We start from the raw sequence: 19853 nt of genomic DNA on the forward strand, positions 1-19853 counted from the left end.
CGTTGAGCTATCCTAATCCACCGAACCTACTTACCATACCCACTGCCCGTCATCGGGTCAAGGCTGTTCATTCATCGCCAACATATTTCTACTTGGTCCAACTGTTCACTACCGGTTGTATTATCCGTGTACCATTAGACATCGACGACGACAACGAAGCCGCCCCTGCGTTCCCTCTTATTCTGTCCGACTCCTCTTCTCGCTAGCCGCTCCCTGCCGCGCGCATCTCCTGGTCTCCTACGCCGCCAGCTACCTCATCCAAATTCGATCTCAGATACCCTCAGAACTCTCGCCATCCGGATGACATGACTCGAGACGTCCGCCGCCCTGAGAAGGGCCCTCAGACCGAAGCCAGTCTCGATGCTGAACTTCTAGCCGGCCTCTGGGAAGATGCGCCTCTCGCGCGCCTGCCTTCTGATGCGCCGGCCGAACTGAAGGAAATGGTACAGATCATAGAGAACCCGAAGCGCGTCTACGCCATCCACCGCGCCAGCCGCCGGCACAACTTCCAAATACTCGTGGAAACGTGCGTCTTCAACTGTTCTTCAACCTCCGTTGTGTGTCCTCCATACTAATGAACCCCTGATCAGATACGTCCAACAGCTACGGTACGGATGTGACTCCAAGTCATGTACAACCTCGACCTGCTTCTCCTGTCGCAAGCGTCTCGCAGGCAAAGCGCCAATACGCAGATACAACATCACGAGCGCAAGGACCTTGGCAGTGTACCTGGCCAGTCAGGACAACCCAGAGACTGGGCTCTGTCCCTACCTCAACCCCCCGAAAGAAACACCGGCCGCCCTGAACTCGCTCATATTTTCCTCCAACCCCGCGCCTCCAGCATTCAGCGACCCTTTTTCGAAGCGATCCGGTACATCAGGCGATAGTAGAAGGCGGAAGTCAGGTTCGGGCGCCAGGGCAAATGGCGATGGCAGTTCCCTGAGGGCTACCCAGGGTACCGAGGAAATTGGTCGTCGAGCAACAACATCCGCCACGCACGAACGCTCGCATTTTGATGCGGCAACAGGCACTGCCCATCCTCCATTCAAAGTCGCCGAGCGACCCGTCAATAAGGATTACCGTTCTTTCGCAGCCAATGTGTTTGGGACCGTCGCATTCAAGATGCTGGAATGGCTCACGCCAGCTGGCCTGGATGCCATGTCCCAAAAAGTCGCGGCATTGGAGGCAGAGGCGACACAAAGTCCTTCCAAAGAAGAGCCGCAAATATTCCGCAACCCATCAGGCCTGTCGACGCCTTTGCAGTCAACGCCTCCCATTACGCAGGCAGATAGGAGAGATCTGGGCGAAGTCTCTCAGTCGACCACGGAACAAGGACCGGATGCAGCCCTCGCTCAGGGGTCACAGACACTGCATAATCCAAGTGCGACGATGCCCAGCCCACGGCCTAATAAACCTAAGAGAAGTTCAAGCACTAGAGTGCGGGCCAACTCGAAGCCTAGTAGGAAGCTCTCCATCGAGCCATACCCGACATCTTCATTGCCCGAAGACGTCTCCGGGCTTTCTTCCCCCAGGATGAACGGAGGAGCCTATGAGAAACCACTGCGGCCACCAAAAGCGTCTCACGTCAACCCTTACGCCATTCCAGAAATACCCTCAACACCATCTTTCTTTGATAATGTACCGCCTCAAAGCCACGCCGTGTCGATTGTCCAAGAACCAGACTCAATACCCAATACAAACCACACCAACAGCAAACCACCACAACCAGCAGAGACTCCTGTTTTCCATGAGCCGGTCTCAGAACCTCAACCTTTGCGGGTTGCAAATTCCGCCGAAGATGCGAAACAGATTCAAGACCCGCTGGAGGTATCGATTGCCGACAGCTTGCTCCCACAATCCTTAACAGTACTCAACGTGGAGGTGGTTGATCTCGTGTGCGACATTCTCCAGGATGACGGTACATCAGAGTCACACCTCCTTGATCCCCCAAGGATTACCAGCGCGTACACCACACTCAAGGACCGGGCTTCCAGAATGCAGAGGAAACAGAGCTCCCGAGCCACCTACCCAAAAAGACTCCGGAGACAGTGGAAGCTTTTTATTGAGCAAAGTCTGTTCAATATCTTGAGCGACCCCGTTAGCTTAGTCGCATCCTTTGTCAAGGACGACGAATTGCTCGATTCCCATACCATATGGTACTGCATGCTGAGACTCACGCGAGTGGCTCCAAGCCTGGTGTTTCACAGTTTGTGGATGGCAGCTGGGAGCCTGTTCAAAGCACCCAAGTCACTGCAATCCCTTCGTTCCCCCGCTGCCAAAATGTTCCGCCTAACCGATCGATCTCTTGCCAATGTCGAAGCAGGTCAGCTCTTGTCGATATGCCTCCATGCGCTGGTAGCCGCGGCCCCGTTGATTACAGACTCTCGAATTCTTTTCGACATGTCACGAATCCGTTCTAATGGACTAACTCTCGCCGGAAGCGGTGCTCTCGCGCGGCAGCCAGCTTGGCTCTGCCTTCTGTATGAGGATGCCTTTTCGAACGATCTGGCACTCCGGCTGGCGAGGCGTTTGTTCGCCGCCATATCCGCGCGTAGGTGTTTTGCAGACATGGCTGCGCAAGACGACGACCTCGAGGACAACAAAGAGGACTTCGACGCCCTTCGACCCCTTCTGTCCCAACTTGATCTACTTAACTCGTACTCATCTTCCACTCCTGGGGTGGGCCAGCTCGAGCGAGCTGGCCACGAGTCCAGGGTTTCTACGCTATTGCTAGACTGGGCCAAGACAGTGATGCTTCAGCAATGGGATGGCCAGCCTGAAATTTCATACGATAGCTCCTTTGGTGGAGCGTTGTCGCTGATTACTGCTATGTGTAAGTTTTCAAATCATTACACGTGAGACTTTTCATTCAACTGACTGCCCCACTAGACGAAAAACGACAAGATTTGCTTCTTGGAGACATTCAATTCCGCGTGGATTACTTTGCCGAGAGGCTGGACTCGATCAATATGCCTGTCGCCTGGCTCACCCATACCTCCTCGAGACAGAAGAAGCACCTGTTGGACTTCCCCTTCATCTTTGACCCATCTGCCTTGGTTTCTTATTTCCGATCCATCAACTTCTCGAAGATGAGCCGAAGCTATGAGGAATCGAGCTCGCTCCAAACACGTATGAAGGCGATTGTTGCTCCCGGAGGCCTCATTACCAATCCCCATCATAAGCTCGTTCTACAAGACCTTCTTAAAACAGCCTCCTCAAAGTATTTGATCCTCGAGATTAGTCGTAAGAACGTCATCAGGGATGCTTTCGATCAACTCTGGCGGCGAGAAGCAAGAGAGCTGCATAGACCGCTCAAGATCCATCTTGGCGAGGAAGGTGGCGAAGAGGGATTCGATTCGGGTGGAGTTCAACAGGAATTTTTTCGACTTGCTGTTGCTGAGTGCCTCAACCCCGATCATGGCGCTTTCACGGTCGACGATAGGACCCACATGACCTGGTTCGTCCCCGGATCCGTCGTACCAGCTTGGAAGTTTGAGATCCTTGGTCTGTTGGTGTCACTGGCTGTCTATAACGGCCTGACACTGCCCATCACCTTCCCTAAGGCACTTTACCGCAAGCTCCTAGGTGAGCCTGTGGATGAATTGCACCACATCGCCGACGGATGGCCAGACCTCGCGATGGGACTGACGACTTTACTTGAATGGGACGAGAAACAGGGTCTTGTCGAAGACGTCTTTGCACGCACATACGAATTCTCCGTGTCCATGTTTGGACAGCCCATTTCTCGGGAGATGGATGGAAAGGCTAGCAGCTGGCCCCAGTTCGAGGCGACTGCTAAGACGTCGCTTGTGGATGGGAATCCCGAGGATGCTCCGCTCGTCACCAACGAGAACAGGAATGCGTACGTCAGCGACTATATCAAATACCTGACGGATGTTTCTGTTCGCCCGCAGTATGAAGCGTTTGAGCGTGGATTCCGAGCTTGCATACATCCCAAGGCACTCGGGCTCCTGACTCCGCCACTCCTCCAATCACTCGTGGAGGGTGTCCAGGAGATTGACATTTCTGAATTACGCCGGTACACAAGATACGTCGGCTGGGACGCGACCCACCGCGGCGTCCGAGACTTCTGGTCGATTGTTAAGCGCTACGACGAGAAGATGAAGAGGCGGCTGTTGGAGTTCGTCACCGCGTCGGACCGTGTGCCCGTCGGCGGCATGAAGAATATGCAATTCGTTGTTCAAAGAAACGGCGAAGAGGAGGGCGAGGGCGGGCATTTGCCCACCGCGTACACATGTTACGGTACGCTTTTGCTGCCAGAGTACAAAGATAAAGATGTCCTGAGAGAGAGACTTTCCATGGCATTGGAGAACGCGCAAGGCTTTGGATTTGCTTGAGCGACTTTTGGGGGGCGCGAGGAGTTGGTTGTATGTTAGAATTAGCGGAACAAAAAAAAGTATTAGGGCATGGAAGAAATAGGGGCTTTCGTCGGGCTTGGGATCCTCGGCGCTCACTACTTGCATTGGGAAGAAGAGAATTGAGGTTTTGCTCCCTTTTCATGGTGTTTTTTTTTTTTTTTTTTTTTTTTTTGGCTGTTGTGACATATCGTCGTGATTTCTTGTGGTTTGATTTGAGATTCTACCCAACAACCCTTCGTTCTCCTCTCAACTTACATTCTTCCCTGATCATGCAGAGGCATTTGGATACGCAGATAAACTCTAGACAAATACCCACTGCCATTCGAATCAACCTAACAGCCATGATGTGATGGATAGTGCTATCCCAGGACAAGATTGGGGGTTTCTCCGTTTCTTTGACCCGGTCTTAACACACTTGTAAGTACCTTGGCTTTCCCATGCCACAGTTCCCAGGTTCTCGACACAAACTCGCGGTCTTCAACCAAACTCAGAGAAACCTTGCTGCCCATAACACTCATTTCCGTAGGGCGATCCGCCAACACAACCTGGGATGGCTGGCATCCTCCCAGGCTCACCAACGAGTGTCCCGTTTCCCGTGCCATAAACGTCTACGTAGTGAGGGGTGTTTTGCTTTTCTTTCGCACTGCTCTCGCTGAACGGGAAGTCTCTTCTCAAGCGAACCGTGGGAAGTGCGAGGTTAGATGGACTAACAACCTCTATGGATCAAAACTCACGATGATCCCCTCATTTTGGCCGTGCCGGGAAGCTATCTCCGATGGCTTCAACAGTTAGAAAGGTGTCAGAACGAAGTCGTTTTCCAAACCCTGATTGCCCGGTTTTCGCATCATCTCACGAGGAGAATCCTATAAGAAGTAGCCTCTTTTCCATCATTACTGGCATCCTTTCCATTTCGCATGCCATTCTTCATCCCAATCATATCTTCATTGAGTACTGTTCAGTTACAACATATACATACTCATCTTGAGGAATTGCTTTACCCATCTGCTATACCACACTCACCCCCAGCCACTTACACAAGGCACACTGCCTTATAGCAACCAGACTCTTCACCTATCCTCAGATCAGAGTATCAAGAGATACAATGGAGTCCGTTCGCAACATCATCGACAAAAAGTCCGCTCCCAAGGCTACCACCCCGGTCACTGCCGCAAGCGCCGTCACTTCATCGGGCGCGCCAGCTTCAACCGTGGACCACCGCCAACGCATCGCCAAACGTCGCCGCGACTGGACCCTCACTATCACAGACGGCCCCGTCTCCTCTCCCGGTCCCAAGGCAAAGTACCGTAGATCCCGCAGCTGGAGCACCAGAATCGGCGTCGACGCCCCGCTCAACGCAGCGCGGCAGACTCCAGTCTTGTACTCGATTGCCATCTCAAAAAGCAAGGGTAACATCCCATTCTCTCCATCCTCTTCCTCATCCTCCTATGCTATCGAGGGTACCATCAATGACGAATACCTTTTGGACGCCGAGGAGTACCGCATCTGCCCCGACACGGACTCACATCGCTACAAGCACGAGTCTGATGTCGGCCTCTGGAGCGGGCCCCGGTCCTCGCCCGGCCCGAGGGTGAGGTACGCCCGGTCTCGCTCCTGGAGTTCCAGGCAGTCAGATAGCGGGTACTCCTCAGGCGAGGGGTGTATCGTCGGTGAGAGCGACTCTGACGACGGCTGCACGCATTATGTGTTCGTTTCTGGCGCGAACCATTTCAATAGTGCGTCCGGCCGTGACTACACTCAAGGCGATGATGATATCACCATGATCGACGCCTCTTCCATTGAGGCTTCTGGGGATGGCGATATCATCATGGCCGAATACGACGATGACGATGAGGACATCTCGATGGCCGACTATAGCGGAGACGACGACGTCTCAATGGCTGATTATGTCGAAGACGATGATATCGAGATGTCTTACTACAGCGAGGACGTCGATGTCGAGATGGCCGAGTACGACGACGAAGATGTGGACGTCGTAATGGCCGACTATAGTGGAGATATCGACATCGACAGCGACATCTCGATGGCTGATTATAGCGAGAACGATATCGAGATGGTCGACTATGTCGAAGATAGTGATGTCGATATGATCGACTTTGTTGAAGACACCAGAACCAACGTCTTCGACTATAGAGAAGTCGTCGAAACCGACAGCTCCTTCGAGAGTGGCGACTCCGTCAATGACAGGTTCGTTGTGTACAACAGCGAATACGAGGACGACTTCGAGGACCTCGACCTCGCCATGACATACTGCAGCGACGGCGACGACTTCGAGGACGGGAGCTACTACCCGGACCCCGACATCGCCCTCGCAGACGACAACGATGCCACCACCGTCACCACGTGGTTGTCCGACGGCACCACGCTCGCCTGGGACTCTCCGAGCGAGTGTTACTCGCCTCCTGCGCTTCCTGACCGGCCCGAGCCTGACCTGGTCTCGGAGCATACAGTCATTCACTTGGTGAACGGAGTGTACGAATGGATGACATATGTCGACTTCGACTACTCGGACCCCGAGTACGATGAAGAGTTGCCCGTCGTGGAGCTGAGATTGCCCAAGGATGAGAAGGATCACTACAAGTGGACGATGTGACCACTTGAAACGGTCTTGAATGGGGGTAATGGTGATCCGGCTCATCCTCACAGAATCGGTCGCTCAGAAAGTAAGCAATGATCAAAAGACTTTATCGAAGCAGCCGTCGTAATTGTACATCACGGAAGAGTCCATAATGTTCATCGTATTGCAGGAGAAAAAATCCACTATCTGGACCGCTTACTGCCAACCCTTTGAGATGGATGCGATGCGAACTGATACATGAGGACAGCTGCATGGAAGAGACCAAGGTAGCGAGGAGTTTGAACTCTGGTGTCTTCGATGGCTGGTGTCATGGGCGAGTGTCAAACTCCAACTTCCACCGCCCTTCATCACTCCCTGGTAGGTATGCATATTACACAGCACCAATAGCTTTGGACCCTAGCGACTGCGAGACTCGAGAGGACTGTGTAGAATTGTAGGATACAAGAGCAAGAGAAATTGCGATATACTGAGTACTGTCGAGATGGTTACCACCACTCTCATCAACGGACAGTATTAGAGAAGGCGAAGGACGAGGGCCATGCATCGAGTCCGCGAGCTTGGATGATATTTCATCATAAGAGAGGTAGCTCCATGGCGGTATGCGGATCATCGTCAAGAGATGAATCGTCAGTTCTATTATAGCATAGGATACATAATTCTCTCGTTTTCATCAACTGACTCGCACCATGATGTGATATAACAACCTGGCTCCAATTCGTAGCATCTTTCATACGCGCACCATATGCCATTATTTCAACCCCCTTCAGAATCCTTCCTGTTAAGTGAAATCAGTCGCTCTCCGAGGAGTAATCTTACCTCATACAATATCACATTCGCTCAGTATCCTGGAACCATGATAGCTTTCAGGAGCTTCTCATACGGTACTTCGCCCACTTCAGGACCGTAACGGTCAATCGCGACCTGGCAGAGATCGATAGCATCTTGCTCCAACTCTTCCAAAGCTTCCTTTTCGTATATGCGATGATTCGGCTTAGAAGTGTCGAGCAAACGATTGAAAGATGTTTGGTGTAAATTTCTGATATCCCACATCAATTTGAATCTTGCGATGAAAAGTTCTTCCTCTTTTTCTGAGGAGCCAGAGGGAGTAGGCTCGGTCTGTGTGCCATGAGCCATATTCGTCAACACCGGCCGCAGAAAATCGAGGCCGGCGTCGGTTCCCTCTGTATACTGAACTGGTATCACGGCACGGATTGGTGGAGCCTGGTCGACTCCTTCCACCGATATAGTCGGAGGCGCATCCACACTAGACGACCCTCTGTCAATTGTACCTTGGGCATGTCTCACAGCTTCGATCTCTGCAGATTGCATTGTGTTCGCCGATGCAGAGTCAACCGCATCTCTTAGCCCCTGGTTGATACCACCACTCTCGATAGCTTCTGACGATGGCCGTTGCACATGCCCGATGGCCAGGCTAGGAGCCCGTGATAATGCTCTGCGTTGGAAATGAGCAGAGGAAATGGCTGGCAGCGGGATCGGTGATGTGGAAATCAACTTCGCCTGGGAAGAACACTTTTGCTTCTTGTGAGCTGAGATGTCGATCACACCGGCTTCCTTTCTCTTGACGAAATTGATCCTTGTGGTCTGCGCTCCGTTGCCTCGCTCCGCCGATTCTTGGACTTCAGTAGGTTCATTTTTTGATGCACGAGGCCTGAGGGCTTGTCCCTCTTTGCCCACACCTTGGGAATCTTGATTGTGCTCTGTAGTCCCCGGGTGCGTGGTACCCAGTAGCGTGGTACTTCTTTCAGTGCCCTCTTTCTCTGCCCTACTTCCGACTGAGAATGGAAGCTGACGACGGGGAGGAAGCATGTCTTGAATCTGGGTGCTAGAACTAACCCTTGATGTCCGTTCGTCATACTTGGCGAAAGCGACTTCATCGGCTGATGGACTGAGATTCCAGTTACGGAAATCTTGCAAAGCCGGCGGTGAGCGTACTAATGGCCGTCGGTGGGAATTCGTTGAAGGTGTAGGGACCGCGGACCTGTACTCTGTATTCGACGAAGCTGTTTGCGATGCGTATTCGTTCGGCATCTCTTTGAATGCAGTGCGAGATCGGTTGAAGGTGTGGGGTGTCCCAAATTCATTTATGGACTGGTGAACAGACCCTGCGCGTTGACTGACGGACGTTAAAGGCCGGTACGTCTGCGCAGCTACACTGCTGGCTCGAGGTATCGAGTGGTGTCCTTCCGAGGGAAATTGTGTCCCCGGAGGCGAGCCCAGCCGACCTTGGTAGTATTCTTGTCGCATGAAACTTGCATTATGCCTCGAGGAGTAGGGCTGGATCGCAGCAGAAGTTTGAAAGTCGCCTGCAACCGAGGATGACCGAAATTGCTGCAGTGGAGTGGGCTGACGACGAGATGATTGCATCGGCCTGGCCTGAAAGCCGAGACTTTGAAAAAGGCCTAGTACTTGGTCTGTATCACTCTGGCTTTTGAATCTTAGACGGATCTGTTGATCGACCTACAGATGGTCAGCAAACATCCCCGGTACAGGCATAGAATGTGAACGTACACTGCGAAGGCTCTCTCTGATGACCAAGATATTGGCCCCGGGGCAGTAGCCCAGCATGTAGTCGGCGTCTCTTGGAATAGCTCCATCCCGACTCCCAAGTCCCAGCTTGAGCTTCATTCTGTCAATAAGCGCGTGCTGTCCAGATTATGAGGCGACTTACAGCCTGCGCCCCTTGTCTCGGCACAATGAGAACATGGTTTGGCTCTCTGTTGGCATTGCCTCGGGATCCCATAGCATCTGCGAGAAGTATCTCCTGTTTCAAGTTAAGGACGGCATTTTCGACACTGGAGGTGCATAACCAGTCTTTCTCACGGTGGCGTCTCTCGGAGACTGCTGCATGGATCAGTGTGAACGTCCAGTTCTGGGGTTTCTGTACTTTGGGCGGCATGTTCGGCAATACACAGAGCCGCGCTTCGGACGGTAATGTGTGGCAAGAGAAGAACCTTCAAGTATGTCTGTAGCCCGAGAAAACGAGGCTGATCAAGTCATCGATGCCACCAAACTGTGGAGTTAGTAACATGAGGCAGGGGTGTATAGCATTTCGATTTGGTGATAGGGTTCTTGGATGGATTGAGCAGAGCAAAGCAATGATCAACAAATACTCCCACAGCATATGAGGGTTGAAGAGTGGGCTGGAGACAGTCACACGCCAAGTGAGGTTGAATGGTTGTTGCCCTGAAGTACAAATAGGAAGGAGCCCTTAGTCCCTGACTCTGGAGAGGAGGCAAGTGACAGTCTGGGCAGGGGTCTGGCTTCTCTTCAGTCTTCACCCATGCCTCGAGGTGCAAATGGAAGGTGCAGCTCATGTGGGTACAGTCCGAATTGGGGTTTAAGTGGTACCCTTGGCGCAGGGACCACCAGATTGAGCTTACGGTCACGTGAAGATAAGCCCAGACGTAGCCAGGGATTTCTCAACGTCGCGTAAAGGCAAAACACGGTTGGTTGGTTGTCCCGGCGCATCACTACCGATCGCAGAGGGCCCTGAACTTGCGCAAGAGCACACTTCATCCCCACCCTCTTCCATTGGGAGTCGACAACGCGTTGTACAACACAAAGATTCAGGCAGTTCTTGTCGCAACACCTCGCGCAGCTTTTTCCAACAACTTGAGTTCTGTAGAAGGACTCGAAGCTCGTCTGCGAGCCTCACACCGGGCTACGATCTCGAACAAGTGAACCCGACTTTGCTAGCAGGCTGCCGGTCAGTTTGCCTCAACCCGAACGTACAACCCCATTTGCGCGTCCACTAACAGGGAAACAGCAGCCTGCTCGATCGACCGACCCATCATGGCGCCCAAAGAAGCTGAGGTCGAGCTTCATGCTATCAGCCGAACCCCCGAGTATGAGGAATTCATGGCCAAGCTGAAGGCCTACCACCAGGAGCGGGGCACTGCTCTAGAGGCCGAGCCCAAGGTCGGACCGGTATATCTCGACCTCTACAAGACTTTCACCCACATCTGCGCGAACGGCGGCTATGATAAGGTGTCTGATGAGAAGTTGGCCTGGCGCCGGATGGCGGAGCAGCTCGGCATCCACTCGTCCAACGTGGCCTCAACTGCCTTCTCGTTGAAGGAGAAGTACTACAAAAACCTTGCTGCCTACGAGATTAAATTCTTCCACGGCAAGGAACCTCCTCCAAAGGACATTTTGGAGGATGTCTCTGCTAAGGGTGGTGGTCTTTTGTCTCGAACCAGAGAGAACTTCCGTGGAGCGAAGCGCGACAGTGGCACGGCTGCTGACTCGGCCGCGGCTTCTGGCGATGATGGCACCCCTACACGAGAGCGCCCGACTCCAGATGCGGCACCTACATCCAGCGTGAGAGCTTCTCGTGGCCTACGCGAGGCCCCGCCCCAGAGAGTCATCTTTCAACCCGATACAGGTCCTGCTAGGCCGACTCGCCACGTCTCTGGCCAACAGCCGAGCCACCTTAACACTCCTACCCCAGGCGGCCATTCAGGCAGTCATCATGGAACACCGCAACAGGTTCAGCACACTCCCGTGCCTCTTCCTCACCAACCAAGAGCTCCACCGCGAGGACCGAGCGGCAGCTACAATCCGCCCAACCCAGACAACTCGTCGGCATCCGTTGAATCATACCTTCCCCGCTCGCTTCAGCCACCGAACCAACAGCACGTTCTCCCCATGCGCCCTGTCGATACACCAAGCAACAATCCGGCCGAGTTTGCTCGCCGCCGACATGTAGCACGCTCCCTCCTGGAGCCTCCTCGCCGCAGTGGACCCTATCCTGGAGGTAAAGACATCCTCATTCTCTCTCGTCAAAGTGTATCAAGCCGCTAACTTGTGTTCAGTTGGATTCGAAGGACCCAATATCTACATTCGCTGTCTAATGGCTTTGCGCTCTGCCATCTTCGAAGAGCAGCAGTTCGCGCTCTACCATTTGGTCAAGATCAGTTATGAACGCCACGACAAGTTCAAGTTCGAAGGCTTTCCGGGCCTCAGCGAAGGTCTCGTCGAAAAGGTTCTGGAGATTGGCAGCATTTTCTATGATGTCAAGTGGAAGATCTCCTGGGTTTCGCAAAACGCCGTTGACTATTTCGACACTCTCGATGGCAATGAAGGAACCGAAGACATTCTGGAACGTATCGACAGTTTGGAGCCAAAGGAAGTCAACGAACTCATTGTACCCGAGCACCTCTCTGATCAGATGGTCCTCGTCAATGAGGCTGCTTTGACTCTCAGGAACATGTCACAGCTCCGTGAGAATGCTGCACACTTGGCCGAGTTTTTGCCGATCAAAGACCTGATTTGCATTGTCTTGAGTCTCCCCAAGCACGAGTGGTTGGTTGAGCTGAAGCACCAAATGTTGGACATTGCAGAGGCTTTGACACCCTACTTGGAGATTGACTCTCGCGATCCCCTCTACAAGGTCCTCATGAAGCAATTGAAGGGCTCCGACGATCGGGGTATCATTCTCACGGCTCTTCGAGCACTTGGTCGTATCTCGATGAATCTTGAAGCCACCAACAGGCTGGACAAGGTTCCTACAGCTATATTGACCAAGATTAGCGAGCTGATGCTTCTGAACGACGACGAACTCAAGGATGCTTGCCTCGACTTCCTCTACCAGTACACTGCGGTTGTCGGCAACGTGGACAATTTGGTCAAGTCTCTTAACTGCGAGCACCTGATCCATCATCTTGTTCGTCTCCTTTCGCACAATGCTAGACGATACCAGGTAGAAGAGGTTTTGAAGCCCGCGCCGAAACCCGCCACCAGCAACGACCCGGCTGCCATGCCTGAAGACCTGTTACAGGATCTGTTGAAGCTGGAAGAGCCTGAAAGATGCAACCAGTGGGTCAAGTGCTTCTTCGAGGAAGTTAACGACTCTTTTGTCACCCAAATCGCAGCTTGGCAGGCGTACCAGAATGCCTTCAAGGCCGCTCTGCAGGCCATTGACCAGCCTCTCATCACTCCGGCGGACTTCATCAGAAACAGCTGTGCGGCGTATAAGAGCTCCAAGGCTGAAGTGTGGGCTGGCACTGGAAATCCCGGCCAGGTTCAGCAGAAGTTCATTATCCGCGGAATCCAGTGTCGACTTCGACCTGTGGGCCTAGACGGCCAGGTCTTTGTCCGTTGTCTATGGGACTCGGCTTCTGGTCGGCCCAACGAAAAGTGCGGTCACTTCTTCGGAACCAAGGAGACCATGTGGAAGCATGTCGTTACTACCCATCTCAAGTGGGTTCGGAACGACAAGGGTGGTTTCGACAACAAGGAGGAAGAGGTGAGATGCCAGTGGGCTGACTGCGCCAAGTACAAGAAGCCTACGAAGATGAAGCTCGCCCTTATGGGCCACCATCTTCAAACTCACTGCTGCCAGAGCTTCAACGGCATCGCCATCAACGAGAAGAAGGCGCAAGCGGGACTCCAGCCCAGTGACAGTCTTGTGGTTCACTTTGAAGAGACGGCCACGGCTCCCGATGAGCAGAACCCCGCAGCTCCTCCTCAAGCAGCCGGTATTCCTCTCAGCGCGGTGCTGATTCTTCGCAACATTGCCCGCAATGTGGTCAAAACGCGTGCTCAGGAGGATTTGCTCAAGCAGCATGAGCTTGGAGGTGAGGCTGGTGGCTGGAATGAGCGCCTGTTCCGCAACGTTCTTCCCCGTCTCTACGAGATCATGACCGAGAATAAGGTTCTGGTAAGTATTGTCCGCTGCCACTTGACTCCATTATGGCCACTGACGCGGGATTTCTTAGCGGTCTCACGTTTTCTCTCTCATCGAATTCGCCGAGTCGGAAAGAGACTTGTAGGCGCATTCCAACAGCCTGCCTACTTACGATACGTCATGCGTTGTTTTACGTTGTAGAGGCCTGACTGGGCAGATGTTCTGGGTCCAGCCTGATGGCGACAGGGGCTCATTTGGCCTTGATTCACCACCGTGGACACCAGGAGGCTGTAAAACGTCGAGGGGAACTGCGGTAAATGGCATCGTGGCCCGGACTATTGAGCGAGTACAAAATGTGGGAGAACGTGTGATAAAAACTGTACTTTTTTTGGGATGGCAAATACCCAGGCGTTGAGGAGGAATGGCCATGAGAATTAGCAAGCAGGATGATGACTTTGTTTTCTTGCCCCCAAGCTGTAGAATAGAATCAATTGCGATCAAGGAAACGCCACTGGAAATCACCATGAGGATTGTGTGTCTTCTTCACCAAGGCCTTTTTGCTGTGATCAGCCCCAAAATGCACGGTCTCTCATTCGGGGTTGAATCCGGATGCCGGGATTGTGGACTCGCTTGGTTTCCAGGTTCCCTCCGTTTTTTTGTTGTTTTTTTTAAGCTCCACGATGCTTACCCCTAGGATTTTCGAAAGTATCGTGAGTGTGGAGCCCCGAACGAGCACACCATCAATCAACCAAGAACCTGTGCGTTTTCTTCCCGCTGTGGAGACGGGGGGCGACCAACTCAAATTCAACCCATCGTGGAGAGTCCGAGGTCCACCTCACGATAAGGCTAGGTGGTTTCTCTCTCCCGTCGGACATTTGTCTACTCACACCCTTGCCCACCCAGGTAAGGTAGTGTAGCTAGCTCCATCCCCGGAGGGAGAAAAACCCACGATCGTCGAGTTTCCACGATGATCGTCGGTACCGCTGTGGGGTTTTCCTTCAATACATCAACATAGGCTCGGGCCGGAGATGATCTCTTCGGCTCCCTCCCCCCCTCGTCCCCCCGCCTTTGCTTGAAAATTGGAATCCATATACGTAAAGCTGTGGAAAGCATCATTCCATGTCTTCATCAAGTCATAGGACGTCTTTTCCCACGGGGGAAGATCAAATCAGTGCAACTGCAACCATGACACAAAGCCTCGAGATCAAGTGTCACCTACAATGTCACCAGCATGTTCTTTCTGAAATGGTAGGAGAGCAGCCTCACTTTCCCATACCCCACAATCTCACAAAGGTTCACAAAGGTTCAGAAAAGGCCAACGTCACGTTACATTCCACGAGGCTCGAAGAAGAAACACTGATTGAAAGTGACGTAACACAAAAGACGTGTCTTTTCTCTCTGGATTCTATCCTGCGAAACTTCTTTGTCTGATCTGTCCTGTCTACCGGGGAATCCCAGAGTCCAATCCCCAAAAATCATATTTCTGTCCGTCCCTCTCTATCCTCTGTTTGCTGGTCCGGTTGCCCAAAGCCACTGAGGGGCAAAGACTCAAAACCATTGAAAAAAAGAACCTCTAGTCCAAATCCCCAAATCTTTTGGTTTGTTCCTGTTGACTCCTGAAACTGCCTTGCCTGCTTTGGGAACAAACACTTGCGCGAGAGAGAAATGATTGCTGACAGTCGAAAGTCGATGGGCTGAATGGGTGCTGTGCGACCCTTGGACCACTGGGGGGTATAGTCCCGGAAGACTTTTGTCGGGTCGGTAAAAGGAAAAATAAAGCAATGACACTAAGAAATCGGCACGAAGTCGCCGTAGTGTAGGCGACCATGTCGGAGCGATGATGCTGGTTCCACTGGTATCACATCTGCCCGTGGCAAACATACCGTCTGTGTGGATCAGCGATGCTCTTCATCGTAGCTGCATGACGGGACGCAGCCTGCAAGCTCAATACTCGTCAGGTACATGCCAGACCTACCCCAAGGCGATGCAACAAAGCAAAGCTCGGGGAATGGCCACATTAATGTCCAGGCTTAGTAGCAAGTGTAACCACCATCGATGATGACGTTGGAGCCAGTCATGAAGCTGGAGGCATCGGAAGCCAGGAAGACGCAGAGACCGTTGAGGTCGTCAACAGCACCGAGACGGTCCTGGGGAGTAAGGGACTTCCAGATCTTCTTCTGAGCGTCAAGGGCAGGGACACGGTTGAGGGCAGTGTCCATGTAGCCGGGGGAAATGCAGTTGACGCGGATGTTGTACTTGGCCCACTCAGCAGCAAGGGACTTGCCGAATTGAATGACACCAGCCTTGGAGGCATTGTAGCAGGACTGCTCCTGGGGGTAGTTGACAATGCTGCCAGACATGGAGGCGACCAAGATGATGGAGCCAGGCTTGCCAGCCTTCATCATGGCGCGGCCAACGGCCTGGGACATGAGGAAGGAACCAGTCAGGTTGATGTCGATAAGACGGCGGAACATGGCGGGGTCGTAAGTCTCGGCCTTGATGTTGGAGCTGTTCAAAAGGAGAAGTGTTAGTGGGTCTCGCTAAGCGACAAGGGGCGGATACTGAGGTGCTGTGCGTTTTGTGCACGCTGCATTATGGGGATTATGACGTACTCAGCGATACCGGCAGAGTTGACCAGAACATCAGGAGCACCGTAGAGCTCAACCACGGAGTCGACTGCAGCGTTAATGGCAGCGCCGTCACGGACATCCACCTTAAAGAAGGTGACGGGCAAGCCAGTCTTCTGGTGCAGCTCGGCAGCAGCCTCGTCACCCAACTCCTGGTTGGCATCGAAGATGACCAGAGCCTTAGCACCAGCCTCAGCGCAGGCACGAGCCATGTAGTTGCCCAGACCACGGGCACCACTGCGAAGATGAAGTTAGTCGTGATGTTGTTTTACAGCTCTTATTTTTGAGGGCAAAGTAATCCATTGGAGCAATGATCTCGCAATTGGTGACAATTGAAGGGGGAAAACGTACCCAGTGACCACAATGGTCTTGCCCATGACAGAGAGCTTCTGCATCATGGGAGGCATGGAGTCGAAGGTCTTACGGGTGAGGGGGACGACATCGTCGTTCTCAGGACCGGGAACAGGGGACTCGGTGGGAGGGCGAGAGTCGTGCTCGCGGACAGGAATGGAGAAGTGGTCGGATTGACCAGTGCCCTTAGCATCGGGAGCGTAGACAGAGACAGGAACCTCCTTCTCGCTGACAACATCGCTCTTGAAGGCGCGAGCAGAGACGGAGAAGGGACGGGCTGCCTGGCTGCGGATGGCAACGCGAGGAGCGAAGCGGGTGGTAAGACGGAAGGCAGAGCGCGCGGCGGCCATTTTTGCGATCGGTCAGATGGTGATGAGTAGGATACGAGGTAGAATTGTTTGTGGTAGGGAGGAGGGAAAGAATTGGTCGACGCGAGACAGGCTTTGACCGGTGATGAAGGTGCGAAGATGTAGGAGAGTCGCAGAGATTCGCAGAAGTCGAGCTTGATGGGAAGAAAAACAATGATGGAATGCGAATGTGGGTGGGAAAAAAAAAAGTTGGACGGACAAGCAAGTGGAAGGAAGTAGGTGTCCAAGTTGATATAGGTAGGTCCAAAGGGGGGAAAGGGAAGGTGTGGCCCGTGTAAGCTAAGGTAAGGAAGGAAGGGACCGACAGTCGAGACAGTCGAAGTGAGGTAAGCTTGGGAAGGTACGGTATGTGTAGCGTAAGAAAAGGTAGCTGAAGTGGAGGTACCTTGTGTTCGCCGACGCAGGATGATGTGAGGCAGACGAAGGGTTGGTGGTCTAGTATGCGTGCCTCACCTTAAAACGTTGATCACCCAGCTACCTTGCCTTACGCTGAGCTGAAGTGGAGGAAAGCTGTCCGTATCGGTACCGTCACTAAGGTAGCTTCGTACCTTCCTAGTGTTGCAAGTGATGGACGTGGAGATTCCGAGCGTGGCGTGCGGCGATTGCGGAACCGTTCTAGTGCGCGCCAGGGGTCCCATTTAAAAAAAAAAAAAAAAAACAAATATCTAATCACTCCATCCATGAGAAATTCCTGGTGTTGGAGCTCATGTGGGCGTCGACGCGGTGAATGGTATTGTTTCGGCCGGTCGGGATGGCGATGCTGGCTGGGCGAGACGGGCAATTGGGTGACCTGGGCACACCCACTTCCAACATAACTGCGGCTCTACTCTCTCAAGAGACTGCAGATGCTGCATACAGGGGTCGTGGACACGGGGGTTCTCTCGCTCGGGATTGGGGGTAACAAGACGCAGAGAACACCACCTCACACCACGCGCTTGGGCGGCCGTGAAGCGGGAAGCACCTGGATTGGCCTTGCGTGGCCAGCTTGCGGGATGAATCCGGACGCTACAGATCCAGCGAGCGTCACCTTACGCTTGGCAGGAGACGGGAGGTTTCGAAGCATTCGAGACAGCGCTGCTAATGAGTAGGTACTCCGCTCCGTCAACCTGTAATCGTATACGAAGTACTAACTGAGGTTTGATAGAAATGGCACGGCGATGCGACTGAAAGGGCCCCGCCCTCTTCCAGCGTCCCTACCTGGTTCCTTGCGGCCAGTTTCCATGCGCGTGTCAGTTTTCAGGACACCTCTCAGCGTCCTAATGGCAAAAGCGGCCCCCATGGTGACCCCAGCAAGGTGTTTGTTTGGCAATCTGGCCGTACTTTCGCACCGAACGGCGGCACCAATACCTTTGGGTTCAGCATCCCATAAGAAATCTGGTGTGGACGGGAGTGTGGTGTGGAAGCTGGGATGGTCGACGCTAGCAATGTGGTGTGGAGTGCAGCTTGCAGGTCTGGTGGGTGGCGGCTACTCCGTCCTGCACCTTGCCCGGCTTCCTGTCCGTCAAGCCATCCGGGATGTCTTAGCGTGGAGGGACCCCATGTGAATCCACCCTACCGTAAAATGGGGCCAAGTTGAGAGATCCTGGATATCTACTGTAGCGTTTGAAAAGGTGCAAATACGTCACCGCTGCTTGTTTGACCCGCCGCACGTCCGCCGCCTCACATCCGCCGCCACAACTCAAAGAGCAGACGAGACGAAAGCTCAAAATTGGTTGAGTCTGTCGAGCCCGTGAGCCCATGGTCCCTGAATCTTGACAATGAGAATCTCAACATACTGCATGAATGTCGGGCCACGGTGACAGCGCATCCGACTGCACCTTGCCGGTCCGATGGGTCTAGATGGGATGAAAGTCGCCGCTGTTGTTATCTTTGCGATCAAAGTAAAGCGGAAAAAGAAGAGCAAAAGCCAGAGTTTGAGTCTAAGTCGCTTTGCCATTGCTTAGTGGGTGTACTGAAGAGAAGGATATGATACCAACGTCACCAGCAGCGCAAGTGCATTCCGCATGTTAAGGCATGGAGGGAAACTGCGTCTTGGGCGTCATTTCCTGGGCCATGGTATTGGAAGAATCAGAATAACGATGTATCGCGCTGCAACAATCATACGGGGACCCTGCTTGCTGACAGCGACTCTCCGACTGGGCCGGCAGTGCTGAAAATTGCTCTCTTCGTCTTGCCGTCCCATATGAGAATTGGTTCCCAAGCCTTGCCGTCTGGCAGCTCATTGTGTGTCGGATTCTGATTCTTACAGAATTGTGTCTCCGTATACGATGGTCGATGAGGCTCCTTCCATTATCTCGATCTCATCTGGACGAGTCTCCAACATCTGTCAGCTTCAGTCGCCAACTCTGCAGGCTGAATGGTGCGCTTTTGCATCATAACCATAGTCCAAAAGTCAGAGGGATCCACAACGGCCACTTTTAGTGGTAACTCCACAGACAATGACGGACTTTGCGGACCCCTATTTCTTACGGATCTGGGTTGATTCAGCAGGTATGACGATTCAGGATTGATCCAGTCTGCCAAACTCTCAATTTTCGCATCTAACAACGGTACCAACGGCGCGAAAGCTACGCAACGGCTTAGGTGGCAAATACTCGTGTGCCGATCACTGCTTCGCTTGCCCTACGCACTTTATTCTGACCAGCCTGTGGGAATGAACTGGCGCTATGATGCAGACAATGGACTTGGGAGGTTTAGTCGCTCCAGATCGTTTCTGGGATTATGTTCCTGAATCTTTGGGCTGGGAGAAAAAATTGCGCTGTATCTTGCCTATACCTCGAAGAGTATCACGTTGTGTTGCCGCTCTCTAATCCAGACGCCTCGCCATTCAGCTCAATTCCGGCGAAGAGCTCAGACGAGCATAGCCTTCACTGGGGATTGAGG

The 19853-nt window shown here is 53.0% G+C and overlaps 6 protein-coding genes across 6 annotated transcripts; 3 read left to right on the forward strand and 3 right to left on the reverse strand.

Moving 5' to 3' along the window:
- Positions 1-305: 305 nt before the first annotated feature.
- BDZ83DRAFT_575388 (HECT-domain-containing protein) lies at positions 306-4358 on the forward strand (the record flags this gene model as incomplete). Its single annotated transcript, XM_060504809.1, has 3 exons — positions 306-526; positions 591-2833; positions 2890-4358. The coding sequence occupies 3 exons, from the start codon at positions 306-308 to the stop codon at positions 4356-4358; spliced, it is 3933 nt and encodes a 1310-aa protein (XP_060366022.1).
- Positions 4359-7563: 3205 nt separating this feature from the next.
- BDZ83DRAFT_274475 (uncharacterized protein) lies at positions 7564-10287 on the reverse strand. The gene is made up of 4 exons (XM_060502081.1): positions 9665-10287; positions 9505-9615; positions 8830-9453; positions 7564-8505 (listed from the first exon to the last, which is right to left on the reverse strand). Exons 1-4 carry the CDS (start codon positions 9890-9892, stop codon positions 7813-7815), a joined length of 1656 nt encoding a protein of 551 aa, XP_060366023.1. The 5' UTR covers positions 9893-10287; the 3' UTR covers positions 7564-7812.
- Positions 10288-10708: 421 nt separating this feature from the next.
- BDZ83DRAFT_274525 (arid/bright DNA binding domain-containing protein) lies at positions 10709-13781 on the forward strand. The gene is made up of 3 exons (XM_060502083.1): positions 10709-11752; positions 11811-13657; positions 13716-13781. Exons 1-3 carry the CDS (start codon positions 10789-10791, stop codon positions 13767-13769), a joined length of 2865 nt encoding a protein of 954 aa, XP_060366024.1. The 5' UTR covers positions 10709-10788; the 3' UTR covers positions 13770-13781.
- A 1345-nt stretch (positions 13782-15126) lies between these two features.
- Positions 15127-15553, reverse strand: BDZ83DRAFT_274493 (uncharacterized protein). Its single transcript, XM_060502082.1, has one exon. The coding sequence runs from the start codon at positions 15450-15452 to the stop codon at positions 15198-15200; it is 255 nt and encodes an 84-aa protein (XP_060366025.1). The 5' UTR covers positions 15453-15553; the 3' UTR covers positions 15127-15197.
- Positions 15554-15654: 101 nt separating this feature from the next.
- BDZ83DRAFT_575376 (short-chain dehydrogenase) lies at positions 15655-16952 on the reverse strand (the record flags this gene model as incomplete). The annotated part of the gene is made up of 3 exons (XM_060504805.1): positions 15655-16132; positions 16237-16488; positions 16603-16952. 3 exons carry the CDS (start codon positions 16950-16952, stop codon positions 15655-15657), a joined length of 1080 nt encoding a protein of 359 aa, XP_060366026.1.
- A 760-nt stretch (positions 16953-17712) lies between these two features.
- BDZ83DRAFT_274549 (uncharacterized protein) lies at positions 17713-18593 on the forward strand. The gene is made up of 2 exons (XM_060502084.1): positions 17713-18054; positions 18115-18593. The coding sequence occupies exons 1-2, from the start codon at positions 17816-17818 to the stop codon at positions 18512-18514; spliced, it is 639 nt and encodes a 212-aa protein (XP_060366027.1). The 5' UTR covers positions 17713-17815; the 3' UTR covers positions 18515-18593.
- The last annotated feature ends 1260 nt before the right edge of the window (positions 18594-19853 follow it).

The sequence above is a fragment of the Colletotrichum acutatum genome, assembly GCF_030867785.1.
Source record: "Colletotrichum acutatum strain CBS 112980 chromosome Unknown BDZ83scaffold_36, whole genome shotgun sequence".
Taxonomy (NCBI): domain Eukaryota; kingdom Fungi; phylum Ascomycota; class Sordariomycetes; order Glomerellales; family Glomerellaceae; genus Colletotrichum; species Colletotrichum acutatum.